Genomic DNA, 17,132 nt, shown 5'->3' with positions numbered 1-17,132 from the left:
GAGTAAGAGTTTTGAAGCCAGATGGAATCTGGGTTCTTTTCCCAATATGCCCATGCACTAATTCTCCAACACTAGGCAAATCATTTAACCTTTCCGAGCTGTGATTTCCTCATCTATTAAAAAACAGCAATAATCTAACACTGAGATAAAACAAAATTCACCTAAAATAAAGAACAGGACCCATGATTACAGAACATGTCTGTTTTGCTTCCCCAGCACCTAGAACAATGTCTGGTACACAATAGCAGATATTCAACTATTTATTATTATTTATCCACTAGACAACAATAATAAAGTTAAAGCACCTGTCAATTGAACTAATGGTGCACAAAAATGACAAAAGAATTATGTGAAGAACACAAATTCAACACATAAAATTTTTATTGTCTTTGGGTCTCCTAAAGTCATTTCTTAATATTACCTTCAGAAATTAAATTCCTATCTACTGACATGTCACATGCTGATCAGGAAGCAAGTCAGAAAATATAGGCCTCATAAAGCATACACTTTTTTACATACCTGATAATTTTATCAAATTTTCTATCAGTATAATAACATAAAATTTATATATAAATAATTACTCTATATTAATTGTATTTAGTAAGGCTTAATATAAATAGTGATGTTACATATTAAATATTATTAATACACTGCAGTGAATATTAGTATTACTGTATCATAAGTATTAGTGAAAACGAAATATAAGACTCCTCTATGGTTTATATTCTTAGAATGTTTTAAAAAAAAAACTCATTCAAAATTGTTTATGGTACACATATAGTTAATAAAGGAAATGTTCTTGCTAACCTCAAATTCCCAATCAATATAGGATACACAAAGTAATAAAATCTTTTTTCCCCCCTAATCCTCTGTGTGGCATTTATGCCCTGTGCCCCTAAAGAGTAGAGTGCTCAGCTAAAGATACAGGAATCAATGCCTTACTGAATATACTACACGAATTACAGTAAATTACTTAAAACAATATTGCTTCGCTGTAAAGGTAGGTGATGGTGCTGTTCACCCAGACCAGCCTTATCAAAAGTACTTTCACTTAGTAGCCATCTAACATACGGGGTGCATAACCTTGGCCAAGGTATTAACCTCTGATAGCCTTGGTTTCCTGTTATATAAACTGAAGTCACCATCATTACCTTCTTCATAGAATTGCAAAAATTAAACGGGTTAATATGCATAAAATGTTTAAGCGCAGTGTTTGACATATAAGAAACAATGAATTAATTCCACAAATGATCACAGGAAACACACACTGTAGAACATGGGGAGTACATAGTTAGAGATAATTTAAGCGGTAATGGACAAAGTACATTGTGCATAAAGAGAAAAAAAGTGTTTAGATTATGTGACCTAGTTATTTACCATTCTAGGCCTTAGTTTTTGGATATGACCACAATGCTTAACTATATACAATGTTCTGAAGAGTAAATGAGTCAATAAATCAAGTGCTGCATACAGTATCTGGCACACTACAAATATGCAATAAATGTGAGCCAAATGTAAGAGTTAAAGAACCCTTTTACTTGTTTCATTCATAAAAGAAAAATGAACTAATTTCTTTCCCCATTAGAACATTATGGAAAAGGGAGTTCAGCCCCATGTTATTTGATCATATAAGGAACACATCAAGCCTCACGATACAGATGCTGAGTACCCAGTTACTAAATTTATGAATATAGTCTCCTAGCTGATAGTTCATGAAATGGATAAAAGTTTATCAAGATATTACAAAAACCATATATCTGCCCTACGATAAGAATCAATTTAGGTACTGATATCCTGCCAATGAGAACAAAGGATGAGAGAAATTCTAGAAATAAAAATATAATGTGTTTTAATTTTATAAAACTGTATTAATAAAATCACAACTGTGATAAAATTAAAATAATCAAATTACTGCTTCAACAAGCATATTATCATAATTTGTGGCACTTCTGAAAAATATCCGTCAAATGTTAACATCTCAAATAGGTTCACATGTAGATTTAAATGTATGGGAAACTGTATAGGACTTACAAACCACTTTAATTATAATCATTTCTCCTATATAAATTCAGTTAGTACTTGTCACCATATGTACCTACTCTTTTCTTCTTCCCTCTTCTTTCTCAGCTCCCTGGCCTAGGCACCCTCAACTACAAGCAAACAAGGATGTTCCAACCCCCTCTCCCACCCCCACACCAGTGACAGGTACCCACTTACCACAGCACAGATCACTATCTGGTTCCTATACTTCTGTGCAAAAGCAGCTCCGCTTCTGTGAACAAAAAGCTATGGTGACTTGACTCATTATTTACAGAACTATTCTAAAACCTCTCTGGCTACATTTTGAGGCACCTACATAATAAATTCAGAGGGACAGAAACAACCTGTAAATTTTAAATACCTTTGGATTCTCCTCAAAACTCCCTTCACTGCTAAGATTCTCACCTGTAACTATCCACCACAACATATGAAACAGTCAGATATAAGTTCCTTCTATTTCATTTTACTAATCAATTTTCCTTTTACGAATATAAACTCTCTCATTCCTTTTTTAAATATGTATCGTGAATCTATTCCAAGGACCTATTGATCTCATTCTCATAGGAAATCAAAGTTCTCTACCTGTGTCCTTTCCCCTAGTTCAATTATCAGGATTATAAGGTACCAAGCAATATTCATCAATGTGCAAGTTGAAAAATACTGTTAAAAGACACAGCCCCTGCCATCGGTTTACAATTCACCTTTAATGTGTGTTAATATTTCTTGATCCCAGTCTGAATTTTGTAACATTTGTAGAGAACTTCTTAAACGGACCTCCAAACTTCATGTAAAATCCAACATAACCATGTAAAACGGCCTTCTTCATCCTGACCTGGCAAAACTTCAATAACCCATTAAGGCCTTGCTCAGTTATAACCCTCTCCATGAAAACATTTCTGGAACCCTAGAAGCAGAACCATTTTTTTTTTCCTGTGGTCTTCTAGAACACCTCACTCATAGCCTTTATAAACCAAATGCCATGTTGTAATTAACTATATATTCATCACATCCCATTGAGTCCTAGATGCAAGTGACTGTAAGGACAAAAAAATTCTGCTAATAAAATTATGACATGTCTTTGACTATAAGATGCATTTCAATTTCAAAGATGTTAAAATGTTAAAAAAAAAAAAAGTACATCTTAAAAGCAAAGAAATAAAATACAGTATGTCTCTGCAACAGATAATATATTCTGTGAGAGCAGCAAACATGTCTCACTTCATCTTCAATTCCTGAATGCCTGTTACTATACTTGGTATGGAGTAGAAAAAAAGAACCAGCAAACCTGATGTTTTTGCCTAATCCCTTACCACTTCTTTCAGGTCAACATTCTCGGTACTAAAGCGAAGTCTGACAACCTGTTTTCTGTATTAAGCAAGTTCATTGCCAGTGTTTCTAAAGGCCACTGTGAATTCAACAATTAAATCACTCCAAAAACGTGTTGTTGTTTTTTTTTTTTTACTGACCTCCTGATTTTAACTGTTCCACACTTTTATCTATAGAGAAACACTTTAATAGTATCATTTGCTTTGCCAATCTTTCCATTCAAAACCCTTCCATCCACTAGACTGTTTTTCAAACTTATTTTTATTTCTTCAAACAAAACATTAGGAAGCAGTCCAATAAACACACAATTTCCCTGAAGCAGAGGTGGCAGGCTGCTCACTCGGGGTACTCTGAGCTACTCTCTGAGACCTACACTAAGGAGCACAGATGAGAGAACGCCACTTGCTGGGTTAGTTCCCTGCTTCCACCTGAGGACTTCATGCTTTTTATTTCAAGTTCAGGTGCTTAGCTCAAGACATCCTCTCTTCACCTCTCAGTCGTCAGTCTCAAATGTCCACTTTCCACAACAATTTTCAAGGCATGTTTCAAGTCTTCACCATAGAAAACCTTCCTTGTTGACTCCAATCCACTGATCTCAGCTGTCTCCAAATTCTTGTAACTTGTTTTCCATATCTCAAAGCCCAGTATTTAAGTACAAACTTTCACATGCAATTGTAGCTGCTCTGTAATTGTTTCACACATGTAAGCCTCACCTCCCCATGAGCACCTTTTTAAGACAAGTGAGTACTTTCAGAGTCTAACACAGAGCATGCAGCAGACACTTAGCTCTTCTACAATGAATCACATTTTTTTTCACCTGTAGATACACTTCTCTCCATCCTTAGCTGAACTTCAAAGGTTTCTGATAGTCCATTTACACAACCTTCTCTTTTGTATCTGATATTTAACTCAAGCTAATATCCACATCTAAAACTACTCATTCTCCCACTGTATTTTCTCTTCCTTATGATTTTTTTCTTTTTTACTTTAAGAATTTTCGTTTACTCTTCTCTTTGTTTACTTTAAGAATATAGTATACATAATACATATGACATAAAAAACAGTGTTAAGTGACTCTGTATGTTATAGCTAAGGCTTCCAGGCAACAATAGGCTATTAGTAGTTAAGTTTGGGGGGAGTCAAAAGTTACATGCTAATTTTCAGCTATGTGATGGTCATCACCCTTAATCTCCACGCTGCTCAAGGGTCAACTGTACAATTTTCTTTAGAATATTCAAACCTTTTTTGTACATACTATGTCAAATGATCTTTGTAACTCTATGAGGTAAAAAGGGAATTAGTAAGACTAATTTACAAATGAGAAAAGGACAAAACTCCAATTTTAACATGTTTGCCCAGGATGGATAAGCTTACGGGGAGCAGCACCTGAGCAAAAATTTAGGAGTTCTAAGTCCTAGTCCTGTTGTACTATAAATTTTAAAGTGTTTTACTGCAGCATTTACATCTTCTCAAGCAAGCTGTAAGCACCCAGCCCAGGCAATCACATGCACCAGCATGGGAAGGGGGCCTCCTGCCGCATGGTTTCCCTTCTTACCTTCCCCTGACTGTGACCTAGTAATATTTAAATGAAATCCCCTCATGCCTTTTCTTGTGTACTTCATCCTGACCTCCCCCCGGCCCAAAAAAGCATATGCCCATGGGTCCTCCCTCTCTGCTCCCCACCTGCTTAGCTGAGCCAGCTCCCTTGGCACTCCCTCTGATGCGATCCCCTCTCAGTGTACAGTGACAGTCTCTCTAGCATATGTGAGTATAATAAACTTTCTTTTTCCTCTGCCTCTCCTGTTTCCTCTTTCAGCCACACCTAACTATCACCTAGAACACAAAATTCCTGTCTTCTAGGCAGCCTCTCAGTACAGATGCCTGCAGTAGGAATAAACCTACTACTTGAACCATACCTCTCCGATAAAACAGATAGTCCCTACTCCTAACTTTATTACCATACCTAAGGAAAGGAGAACCTTCATACTCAGTTAATCCGTTTTCTATTTAAACAGGTCTCAAGTCTCAAATGACTGTTTTTAAGCCTTTCTCCTTTTTATTTTAGCAATGGATTGTAGAATGCTGTGATTTTATTTTGATATGAAAATATTTCAACACACAGTGATCTTGCCTAATGGGTTTAGTATTTTCTGCATAATTTTTTAAGAAACACCTACGTCCTGGATATTCTGAGCCAAAAAGTAAGAGATATTGGATCTGTTCACTTCATAGGGTAAATTAACAAATTCGAAGCTGTGAGTGCTTCCAGAGTTTGAACACTGTTAAGGATCCTAGATTTCCCAAACTCTCTCCAATTTCACTAAAGAAAAAGTAATCACATCATTCATACTAAACTGACAGTATCAGAAACATAACATGGTTAAGACCTACTGAGATAAAATATCTTAACTACAAATCAATGTTGGACAATGAAATGTATGTTTAAAAATACTAATACTCTGGCACGACCAAATAAAAGTGCAAAGTAACATAGAAAAATAGCATCTAAGAATGCAGTTAAGTCTAACAGTGAAGAACAGAAATCTACTCTTATGAATTAAATTATACTTATTATTTAATAGAATTCACCTTAAATATACTCCCTCTATAGGAAGAAAAATTGTAAATGTGCCCCTTAACACCATCCCCAATCCCTAAATATTTGGTCAGTCATGTAAGTTTAACTAAGACAGAGACCTCTCACCATATGCTGGATGGAAATACCCAGAATAGGACCATATAATCAAATATTCACGGAATCTTCAATTTTAGATTAGGAGACTTACAGTTTACCTAATCAAACTTTCTATACAAGAAATTCTTCTATATTCTGCAGTGTCTCTGATAGATGGACATCTAGCATCTAAAACAGGAAAAGCACTACTCTCTGAAACAAACCCTTTCATTATTTTCAGCACCAGTCCTTGTGTGTAATATACATATTCTATTGGTTTCCCAGGCCAAGCAAAACAGATTAAAAAAAAAAAAAAAAAAAGGCAGACAGTGGTCACACTTTCTCTTGTTTTAACAATTAAACCCCTCACTCTTAAGTTATTGCTAATGAAATGTTTTCCACACTCTGCATTTCAGAAATCCCTGATATGCTTGCCAGTTTGTCAGTGTCTCACTTAAAATGTGCCACACCTAGCAATGAACACAATTTTGCAGAAATGGTCTCACAAACACAAAGTAAAGGAGGAGCTTTACTCTACTTAGTTCATATTAAGCCAATAAATCCTAAATCACCTTCACATGTCCTGCTGCCAACCTAGGTTTTTCATCTTGTGGGTATACGATTTTCCCTACCCCTTTAAACACAGGATCTATTGTATTTATCTTGCTAATTCTGACCCAGCATTCCAGAGTATTAGGATCACTTCAAATCTCAAGTCTATCCCCATCATAATTATTAGCAAAGTCTCCCAGCTTTGCCTCATCTTTAAATTCATTAAATAGGCCATTTTCACTATAGTATTTGTAAAAAATATTCAACAGGACTGTATCAATGATAGAACCTTATGCAATACCAATGACTTCTACTAAAGTAGACAGTCATTTTTCACATAACTGAGCAACCAGGTATGAATGAGCCTTTAAAGAAATCATGACTATCAACGCTGGAATCAAAATACATTGTGGTGCCATTATTTCTTTTCTATACACCTCTGGACACCCTAGAGGAAGAATACATAAACATACTTTCTTAGTGAACCCATAAGGGTTCCCAATGATCCCTGAAATCTTTTTTAAATGCTCAGAAGCCAACTACTGGATAATCCACTCAGGGACTTTGTTAAAGATGTTACCAAATTCATCTGTCTGCAATACAGATTGTTTTCAAAAAGTGAGGTATTTAATTCATGCTCATTTTTTCCATGTTGCGTAACTTTTATGTTATGTATACCAGCCTGAAACTGAATTTGAAAGTTCCTTCTGACCCAAGGATGTCATCTATCTGGATCATCCTGACATCCAAAAAGCAACTAAATGTCCCTTATCTCCTTACTTACCTTGGGCAAATAATCTCAGTGAGTTACAAGTCTAGTCATTTCAGCTGGAAGTGCATTTTCTTTACTGGTTAACAGAAGCATAGTGGAGCATCTCCGTCTTTTCTTCATATTGCACCATTTTGCTCAAGCAGTGTCTTTTGCTGTGATCTGAAACCTTACTTATTTTAAAAGCCTACTTTATTATAGTTTCTGCTTTCCTGACATTATTCTTTTTTTTTTTTTTTTTTTTTTAGATTTTACTTATTTATTTGACAGAGATCACAAGTAGGCAGAGAGTCAGGCAGAGAGAGAGAAAGAGAGAGAGAGAGAGAGAGGGGGGAGGAAGCAGGCCCCCCGCTGAGCAGGGAGCCCGATGTGGGGCTCGAACCCAGGACCCTGGGATCATGACCTGAGCTGAAGGCAGAGGCTTTAACCCACTGAGCCACCCAGGTGCCCCTTTCCTGACATTATTCTTAAAATGTGAAGCTGCTCTTTGTTTTCATTCTTAATCCTATGTCCTTCCTTCTACCTTCCACATATAGTATTTTAAAATGTGAGTTTAACACAGAGCTCTCCATGCAGCCACAACAGTTTCTATTCACCATTTAACTACTTTTAGTCATAATTGTCTGTCAGTGCCACAGAATGTTAGGACTAGACCAAACTTTAACTACATATAGTCAACATTTCTGTTTCCAACCTTTATGGGATATAAGGACATATCAGACACAAAAGGATAAAAAATAGCCTTTACCTGTGAACTCATCCTTCTACCTCATGTCTCCTGAACAAAAACCTCAGGATCACAGATGACTTTAAATCATGGTTCTACCACTTACTGGAGGGCAAATTTTCTCAAAGAAATTAAAGTTCATGAGGCTATCTGTAAAATAGGCACAGTAAGACCATCTTACAAAGATATTTGGGGTTTTAATGAGATAATATAAAATACCTATCTTAGCACCTAACACACTCTAAGGTAAATAATAAATGTTTGCTTTCTTCCTCCACAAGTCTCGTTTAAAAAAAAAAAAAAAAAAAGCCATTTCCAAATATAGTTTGGGACAAGATTCAGTATCTGGAGAGCCTGAGGATGTGCTTACCTACATATAGAATTTACTAATCTCATTAGTTCTGAATTTGCTCTTTCAAGAAAGGACGAAACAATACCACTAAGACTTCACCATTAAGCTCAGTAACAAGGAGATCTAGGGAACTGTGCCTTTACCAACAATATATCCAAATTACTAAAGCTGAATATCCAGTGACAACAGACACAGTCCACCTGGAAAAGACAAAGTCAAGATTCTCTCTGGTCCCTAAACTTCAACTACATTTACTTGTTTACTAGCAAAAGACTGGTTAACAAAGCCAGCAATATAGCAGAAAGACAACTGGAGCAGCAGTCAAGATTCTAGTCATCACTCTGCCAAAAAGTACAAGAAATTGAACTTTTCTGGGCTTCAGTTTCTTCATTTCTAAAATACCACTAAGGAATGAGGGAGGGGAAGAGACACTCAATTACCTTTAAATTATATTAGTTAACTACAATTTCATTAAGTTCTTATCTCACCACATACATACATAAGCAATCTGTGGTTCAACAGGTTTCCCTTTGCCACAATCTGCTCATTCATTAGGTAGCAAACTGACAAGCTTTATGAACAGCCAATCTTAAAACTAAGAGTACAGAAGAGCCCATCCATACCCCCTCAATCATTACTATGTCATCCCCAAGCACTTCATGTAGTGCTGTAGAACCTCTGATCCGTATTTCTGCTCTTACTTAATAAGAGAAAAATAAAATACAAAATTCCTTTATAAAGAGACTTTAGCAGCGATACCAAAAGGCTACAACTGGTAAGCAGTAACCTCAACGATACTTTCAAACTAAAATTCTGTCATCCTGTAAATCTACGTTATTTAAGAATGCACATAAGAATGTACAGCACTTTCCCCCATCTTCCTTCTTTTTTTTCCCCCATCTTCCTTCTTAATCAAGCTTCCTTCTTTTTCCTCTTCAACTTGCTTTTATGTCCGTTCCAATATCCTTAAGTATTACTTATTATATTGTTCCCTGATTCAGATTCAAAAAACGTAATTAAAACTCTAATTTTCCTCTGCACCTCTCTCTATCCTGAAATCCTTCTCAAAGATGCCCTTCTAAAAATTAATGTAGCTTTGCAATGGATATGTTTTCATCTTCTGTGAAAAATTTAAAAATTGGTAATGATATTGTTACATCATCATCAACAAATGTTATGTGCCATACATCATCTAATGGGTAAAACCAACTTGTTAATTCAGAATCTAAATTACTTAGACAGGGTACAAGATACAAGTTCTCCATAACAAATTCCATATGTAACAAACAGTACTATAAGATTTTAAAGAAACAAAATTATAAGAGCACACCTGACTTTTTTTAAAAACAGAAATAACAACCAAACACAGGAGGCATTTGTATCGTTACAAACACAAACACACGTATACATTTATGTACCTGTACATAGGTACAACACGTGTATGTTATTTTAAGATGCCTACTAAGAAAACCCAAATTAACATATATAGCTAAGAAAAATCACATTAGTACTAAAATTCCAGCCAATTTCTACTTTTAGTAGCTCTGTAAAAGTCTGGTGTAAGAAGCTAATTCTACTAAATTGTTAGGTTTCTAAATTAAATACAAATGTCAATTATTTTCTTTGGCCCCCATTTTCTTTTGTTTGGCCCCCATTTTTCCTAATTATGAAGAATTGGCTTTCCTTTCCTGATTGTGCTACATCCCCAGGTTTCATACTTTAAATCCCCCCAAAATGAAGGTTAGAGAGTCAAGTTTGTGAAGGGCCAGCAACATATTTGACTTTGAACTTCCTCTGCGTAGGAATTAGCCTAAAAATGTGAACTGCCACTGAAATGGAAAAAAAAAAAAAAAAAGAAAAGAAAGAAATATCCATCCATCAACCGAAAACATGATCTGTCACGACAGATGACAAAGCCAAAACCAAATCAAATCCTCAGTCAGTGCAAGTTAATTACAGATTTAGGTATCAATGGTCCCTACATGTTCTAATTCTTTAACTAAGGAGATATAACTCCTTAAGTTCATTTTATTTAGGGCTCGTTAGCTACCCGAGTACACTGTGCAAACAGGTAGTTCTTTTAGAGCAAAAATCTTTCATCAATTAAAACAAAGGATGTTCTTAAACCAGCAGTAAGATGTTACCTTTGTTCTTAAAAAGGGAATTCTGCTTTTCCTTCAGTCACAGTCAAACTCATAATCCCAGTAAGGAATAAACCCTAAGTATGTAGGGGGAACATGTACTTAGTTCCTACTACAATTCCAACTAATTAAATGCTAGATACTCAGCCTGGAAGTCAGAATTCTGAGAGGAGACCAAATCACAGAAACACATTATGTGGAATTCATTTTCAAGGAAAGAGACTCCCCCTAGGTTGTCGCTAACATTCTCATTTCATAAAATCAAGTATGAAGCTCCTTAGCTTCAAGAACTGGTTTCATTTGATTATCATATAAAATTTTTTTTCCTGTCCATATCATCCAGACCCTTCCCGTATCTCTTGAAGAGTGACATGAGGATGCATGATAACTTACAGCCCACTGTTATTGAGCTAGTCATTACATTCTCTCAAAGTCAGCTATTAATAATTTTTTTTTAAGTCTGGTTAATGGCTGTCATAACTATTTAAAGCAAAAATCTTCCATTAAACAAAATTAAATAATATCATTTAGGGGAAAGGAATAGACACATAAAATAATCAAAAAGTACCAAAAGGTGGAGACATAAAGTAAAAGATCAGAACTTCCAGGGCTCATTTATAAAAGAGATATACGGACATTTATTGCTCATTCTCTCTCTTCTAGAGAGAGTAAAGTACCTGGTATCCCACTCTTAATGTCTGAAAAACTCAAAGCCAAAAGAAATTAATGAAAATAGAGCCATTTAATCAGCTTCATTAAAACCACTCCAAGGGCACTGCTCCCAATTCCAAACTGCTATCTTCTCCATCACCTTCTACACCTTATTCAGCAAACATTTGTCAAACACCTACTATACTAAACAGTAAGGTAAAAATCTATGAGCAACTAGGACCAGATTAATTGCACTAACTTGTAGAAGTTAGTACAATTCTGGTCTTTATAACATGGCTATCTTCTTAAAATGACTGAGCATACCTATTAGAACATAAACTCTTTAACATCAACGAAATTTAAAATCTTTGGTTTCAGGAGAAAAAAAAAAATCAACTAGGTAAAGTTTAAATCTCCTGATATACTCAGTAACACCCAAATAATTTAAACTCCTTAAATAAAAAAATAAAAAAATATTAGCTCTGAAAATGAAGACTAAACATACCTATTGGGAGTGCGCAGCATGTGGCTAGTCAATATATGCTTGTGAAATAATAACTCTTAAGTTCTCTTTGCCATCAAAAATCCATTCTATGAGGCACACATGAACTAGCTCCAACACCCATCTGCTGCCATATTTTGCTTTAGGGTTCACTACTGATGTCCAGATCCTTGGTTCTCAAATTTCAGTGAGATTTAGAATGACCTGGAAAGTTTGTGTGAAAAGCAAATTCCTTGACCATACCCCCAAAAGTTACAGGTCCAGAAAGTGGATCCTGCCTTCCTAACAATGCATCATTCAAGTAAATCTGAGTTAGGTAGTCAGAAAACCACATTCCTATCAATGACTTACCCTCACAATGGTTAAGCGGGGAAACTCTGGGTTGTAACTGATACCAATTACAGTACAGAAAAATTAACTATTCCTAACCTAAATTACAAATTATTCAATTCTCTTAATAATAATTCACAAATGCTTAAAGGGCAAATCAAAAATATAAGTGAAATAACTTTTGGTAATGCAAACTGTCATACAACCAAACAAAAACAGACATTTTTCATTAATACTTAATATATTGTCAATTTTTAGGAAAAGAGAATGAATAAAGCAAGCTATGGATTGTAATCCAGAGAAATACTTATAAAATTGTGCTGCAAAAGCTTTAGGGGGAAAAGTACCACACACAAAATACTTTGATTAGGTTACTGTTTTATCAATACAGAAGCCACTAGTCACATGCGGCTATTTAAATTAAAATTAAATAAATTTAAAAGTCAGTTCCTCAGTTCCAGGAGCCACATTTTAAATGCTCAGTAGCTGCACGTGGCTAGTGGCTAACACACTGGATAAGATCTACAACACTTCAACATCACAGAAAAGTCTACTGGATAGATCTAGTTTAGAGGCAATGGGCATCTAAATAAAACACATAATCTCTGTTCTTCATTATCAGAGAACTCTATCTGGCAACATCCAATTATAGATATATACATCTACTCTAGGTATTAACTACAAAACAAAAGCCCTTGCATAATTTTTCTGAAACTTGTTTCAAGAAAGGTCATTAAAAGTGATGTGTTTATTCATTTCAGATTATCAAAATAAAAATATTTGATTAAACATATCTGACAGTATCAAAGGCGCTAAAACCACAACTAGGTTTTCACCGAACCAAAAATCAGTAAAAAATGTTTAATTACTGAAAACAAAAGGTATTATTAGGTAAAATAAGACAAATCAAGAAAATTTAAAATACTTAGTAAGACTACTTTTCCAAATACTTCAGAAATGACTTCATATGCATAACAAATAACTCCTGTATAATTGGTTTTAAAATGACCTTACTACAATTAATTCGAATTAGCCACATTCTACTATTTTCATTTTTAATTGCTTTTCAACAGCTTCACACTAAAAATACCGATAAATAATATAACCACCATAAGATTTAAGTATAATTTTATATGTGAATAATTATTCAAAAATCCTGAGAAAATCCTGGTTTTAGCAGAAAAGCAGACATAAAAATTAATCAATTTTTAACTTAACAATTGTATCTCAAAACTGCATCAACATCTTCTTTTAAAGAACACTGTATAATAAAACCCAAAAGCACGAGCAACAAGATAATGAAGCAGAACTTCCAATTTAAGAAAAAGTTAGCCTTTTTACCAAGTAGAATTAAAACTTCAACAGATTTACAACTGTATACTAATTCAGCTTTAAACCTACTTTCCTTTAAAGAAGATGTAAACGTCATTTTTATTAGAGTTCTTTCTGAAGAGTTCAAGTGTATTCAAATACGATCTCTAAATTACACAAGATAATTATGACTCTAATTAGGAAGTTTTGCTCCATGGAAGAATAAATTTATAAAAAAGTGTCTAGCAAATTTCACACGTAAAACCTAGTATTAAAACGTACAGATGTGAATGGGTCACACTGATGGCAAAAGTTATGGCAATTAATATTCCAGTGATTTTACATTTCTTACAATGTTTACTTCAGAGGTCTATATCAAACCTAAGACTTAGCAAAGAAAAAGTTTAACTAATTGTTATTAAAAACTGCATGAAAGAATGTTCTAGAGAAAAGACAGCAGTAACTTACCTGCAACACTAGTGATTGTAACTGGAACTCCTTGCACTTGAACACCTGCAGCACCCAGGTTGGCAACACTCACTGTCTGAAGGTTAGGCACTGATGCAAGCTGGGCAGTATTCAAAGTTATTGGGGCACCAGCAACAGCCACAGGAGCAATCTGAGCAAGAGTTGTGCCACCACTTGAAGACACTGGGGTGATGGTTAATTGTTGGGATAACCCAGCATTCTGAACTTGCAAATTTGAAAGACTCTGAATATTCTGAACCTGTACAGTTTGCCAACTGATTTGCCCTGAAGGTGTTAAAGTTGGAGCCCTGATAAGCACCTGAGTCGGATTTACTGCTTGAAGTTGAACATTCTGCAAAGGCTGCTGCTGGATGGTCTGAATTGTCTGCCCTGACTGAAGTTGAAATGACTGCGGTGGAATAGCCTGAATGATCTGCTGCTGAGGCTGTTGGATCTGGATCTGCTGTAAGATAGGCTGGCCTACAATTTGCACCTGCTGAAGAGAATTTGATTGATCCTGTGTATTCTGTATTCCATTAGACTGAAGCTGACTGGAGCTCTGCGCTTCAGACTCAGTAGCAGCAGGTGTTTGAGATTCTTCAATAGTGCGTTCAGAACTACTGGCTGATGTGCTTGCATACTGGCCCGTGTCTGCTGAGCTCACTAACGTGTCACTGCTCGTCAGAGATGTTGAAGCAGTGGTTGTGCAGGTAGTGGAGGAGGAGGGAGATTCCGGCATAGTACTGGCAGAAGCAGTGGTGGTGGTGGGTGTGGAAACTAACTGACTCCCATTGGAAGTCCCACTATCAGTAGTAGTAGCAGGCTGGCCAACCTGTCCAGTCCCTCCTCCAGCAGTCACGTTGTTTATCACTGGCAAAGCCAACGTCACGCCTCCAATGTTAATTGGTAGGGTTGTTACAACTTGAGCCTGAGTACCAGGAAGGGTCTGTAATTGCAGTGGTATTGAAACACCAGGTCTAATCTGGACTGGAACGGTCTGATTTGCCAGGTTTTGAGCAAGAATATTCCCAGAAGCTGTCCTGTTAGCAGCTGTGAGTATAGCTTGATTATTACCTGCAGAAATGAGCTGAATTTGACCCTGCAAATCCTGTAGAGATGAACTACTAGTTGGATTGATTTGAATTTGCTGGCCTTCCACAGTCTGAAGTTGTGGAATCACTTGGTACTGCACACTACCGCTTGGATTTTGTACTTGTATGACTTGAAATTGACCAGGGGTGGAAGAATTACCTGATTTAGTTTTTGTAGGAGATGCACTCCCGTTATTACTGCTGGAAGAACTAGATGAACTAGAAGCTGGTTGAGAAACGTTATTTTCTTTTGAAGCAGGAGGAGTGGAGGCAACAAGTTGCCAAGTGTTTCCAGCAAGTTGTGTTGTTACCAGTTCTAGCTGTTGTGGTTGATTTTGAAGTTGCACCAATCCTTGGCTTGGATCTATAATTATTTGTTGTTGTCCAGTTGCTTGATTTTCACCAGGAGTCCCTATTTTGCTGCAAGTAGCTGCCAGTAAAGCCAGAGGAGAGGGCTGAGAGTCCTACCCAAAAATGAGATGGTAAAGGAGAGGGGGGAAAAAAAAGTGGGCGGATTTAGTGGAGCTGGTAGTTGGAAGGGGGTTTATTTATTTATTTATTTTGACAGCTCTATGTTTCAGAACTTAGGAAGTGACAGAAATCAAAAAGAAATAGTAACAAAAGCAGTAAGACAAGAATAAGGATGCAGATACTGTAATATAAAGTTCAAATAAAAGGAAATTTCTAACAAACTTTCTTCAAGTATATTCTCATAAATTCAAAATGCCCTTGGGAAAATACACACCGTTTTCTACTAGTCTGAGTTCCTGGTGTAATTTTAATCAACGTTATCCCTCAAACATGTGAAATCTTATGAATTTACAATTTAACTTCCTCACTCTCAGAAAGATGCTTTGAGTGGATGAACATTTGTATTCTCTTCTTCAGTTCTGGGCAATTAAAGGACATAACTCCCTCTCTCCCCTAACGTTTCGTGATGAATTTTTTTTATATGTTTGCTTTTACCTGGGAGCCTGAGGTTTTGGGTTTTTTATTGTTATTCTCTGGCTCAGAGGTTTTCCCTCCTTCTGTAGCCATCGCCGCTGCTGCTGCCGCTGCCGCCGCCGCCTCCTCCTCCTCCTCCTTCTTCTGATCTGCAACAAACCCCCCCCCCGCGGCCAACGACAACAGGTTATTAGGATTATTATTATTCGTCTCCCCCCCCCACTCCTCTCCCCCTCCCCCTGAACATTAATCTCCATAAACCCGCGATCCACGCACACCGGCAGGGGGTGGGGGAGAAGGAGGGAAGGGAGGAGGGGGATATCACAAAACGTGGTTTGAAACCCGACCCATCCGCTCCAGAGCAACACCCAGAAGGTTGTTCTCTCTCAGACATTAAGACAAAACACAACCCTCCTTCCCACCCCCTGATACCCTCCCTTCCTCTCCTCCTCCCCTTAAAGCATCTCAGCGGCCCCGGGGGAGGGGGGAGAACCGAGCAGGGTCTGGGGAAGGAGGGAGGGAGGGAGGCGGTGAAGGAGACCGAGGGGGGTGGAGAATACGTACCGCTCATCCCGCATTAACAGGACAAACCCTCAGACGGAGACACAGGGATAGAGGTGGGTGGGGGTGGGGGCGAGGCGGGAGGAGAGGCCGGTCCCGCCCGCCCGCGGTGGCTCGGAGGAGGCTGTAGCTGGCACAGGCTCTGCCTCTTTTTCCGCGAATGGCCGCCGCTGGGCTGTGGCGTAGCAGCTCCTCTCTCCGCCCGAGCCCGGCTGACTCGCCCTTGATTGACAGCGGCGGCGCGCGGCGCGGGCGGCGGCGCGGGCCGGGGGCGGGGCCAGGGCGGTGCGAGCCCGGCCGACTCCCCACCCCCCTCGGCCTCTCTCCGCCGGAGCCGCCGACTCTCCACCCCTTCCCCCAGCGGATTGGCCGCCGACCTGCCGGGGGCCGGGGCGCTGGGGCCGCCTCCTCTCCACCCCCTTTCTCGGGGTTATCCTTTCAGCCGCTTTTCTTTTCCTCACTTGGATTCTCCGGTGCTTCTTCTCTCGGCGTTCTAGCTCCGGCTCGCTGCCGGTAGGCCCTCCATACAGCCAAACTTGTTGTCTCAGGATATCCCGCCCCCTACTCATTTCCCAGCGCCCTCCCCTCAAAAACCGGCTCCAGCATCCCTCGGAATTGCCACTAAAGAAAAAAGGAGGGATGTCGCTCAAGGGAAGCGAGTGGGTCGGATGAGGGGGCGTGCGGACCACCGA

General features: G+C 37.8%; 1 protein-coding gene across 2 annotated transcripts in view; it reads right to left on the bottom strand.

The window, feature by feature from the left end:
* The window catches only part of SP4 (Sp4 transcription factor), an 88,129-nt gene extending 71,509 nt beyond the window's left edge, over positions 1–16,620 (bottom strand). The window contains exons 1-3 of one of the 2 annotated variants that reach the window (XM_044246188.1): positions 16,444–16,620; positions 15,901–16,028; positions 13,844–15,398 (exon numbers count right to left, since the gene is read on the bottom strand). In XM_044246188.1, the coding sequence (XP_044102123.1) occupies positions 13,844–15,398; positions 15,901–16,028; positions 16,444–16,450 (1,690 nt within the window). In that variant the 5' untranslated portion in view covers positions 16,451–16,620. The remainder of the gene's footprint in view (positions 1–13,843; positions 15,399–15,900; positions 16,029–16,443) is intronic. The other variant, XM_044246189.1, reaches the window with a different exon arrangement.
* Between the last annotated feature and the right edge of the window lie 512 nt (positions 16,621–17,132).

Source organism: Neovison vison, chromosome 4 (assembly GCF_020171115.1).
Source record: "Neovison vison isolate M4711 chromosome 4, ASM_NN_V1, whole genome shotgun sequence".
NCBI lineage: Eukaryota > Metazoa > Chordata > Mammalia > Carnivora > Mustelidae > Neogale > Neogale vison.
The sequence above is the reverse complement of the archived record's forward strand: the minus strand, read 5'-3'. Positions and strand labels throughout refer to the sequence as shown.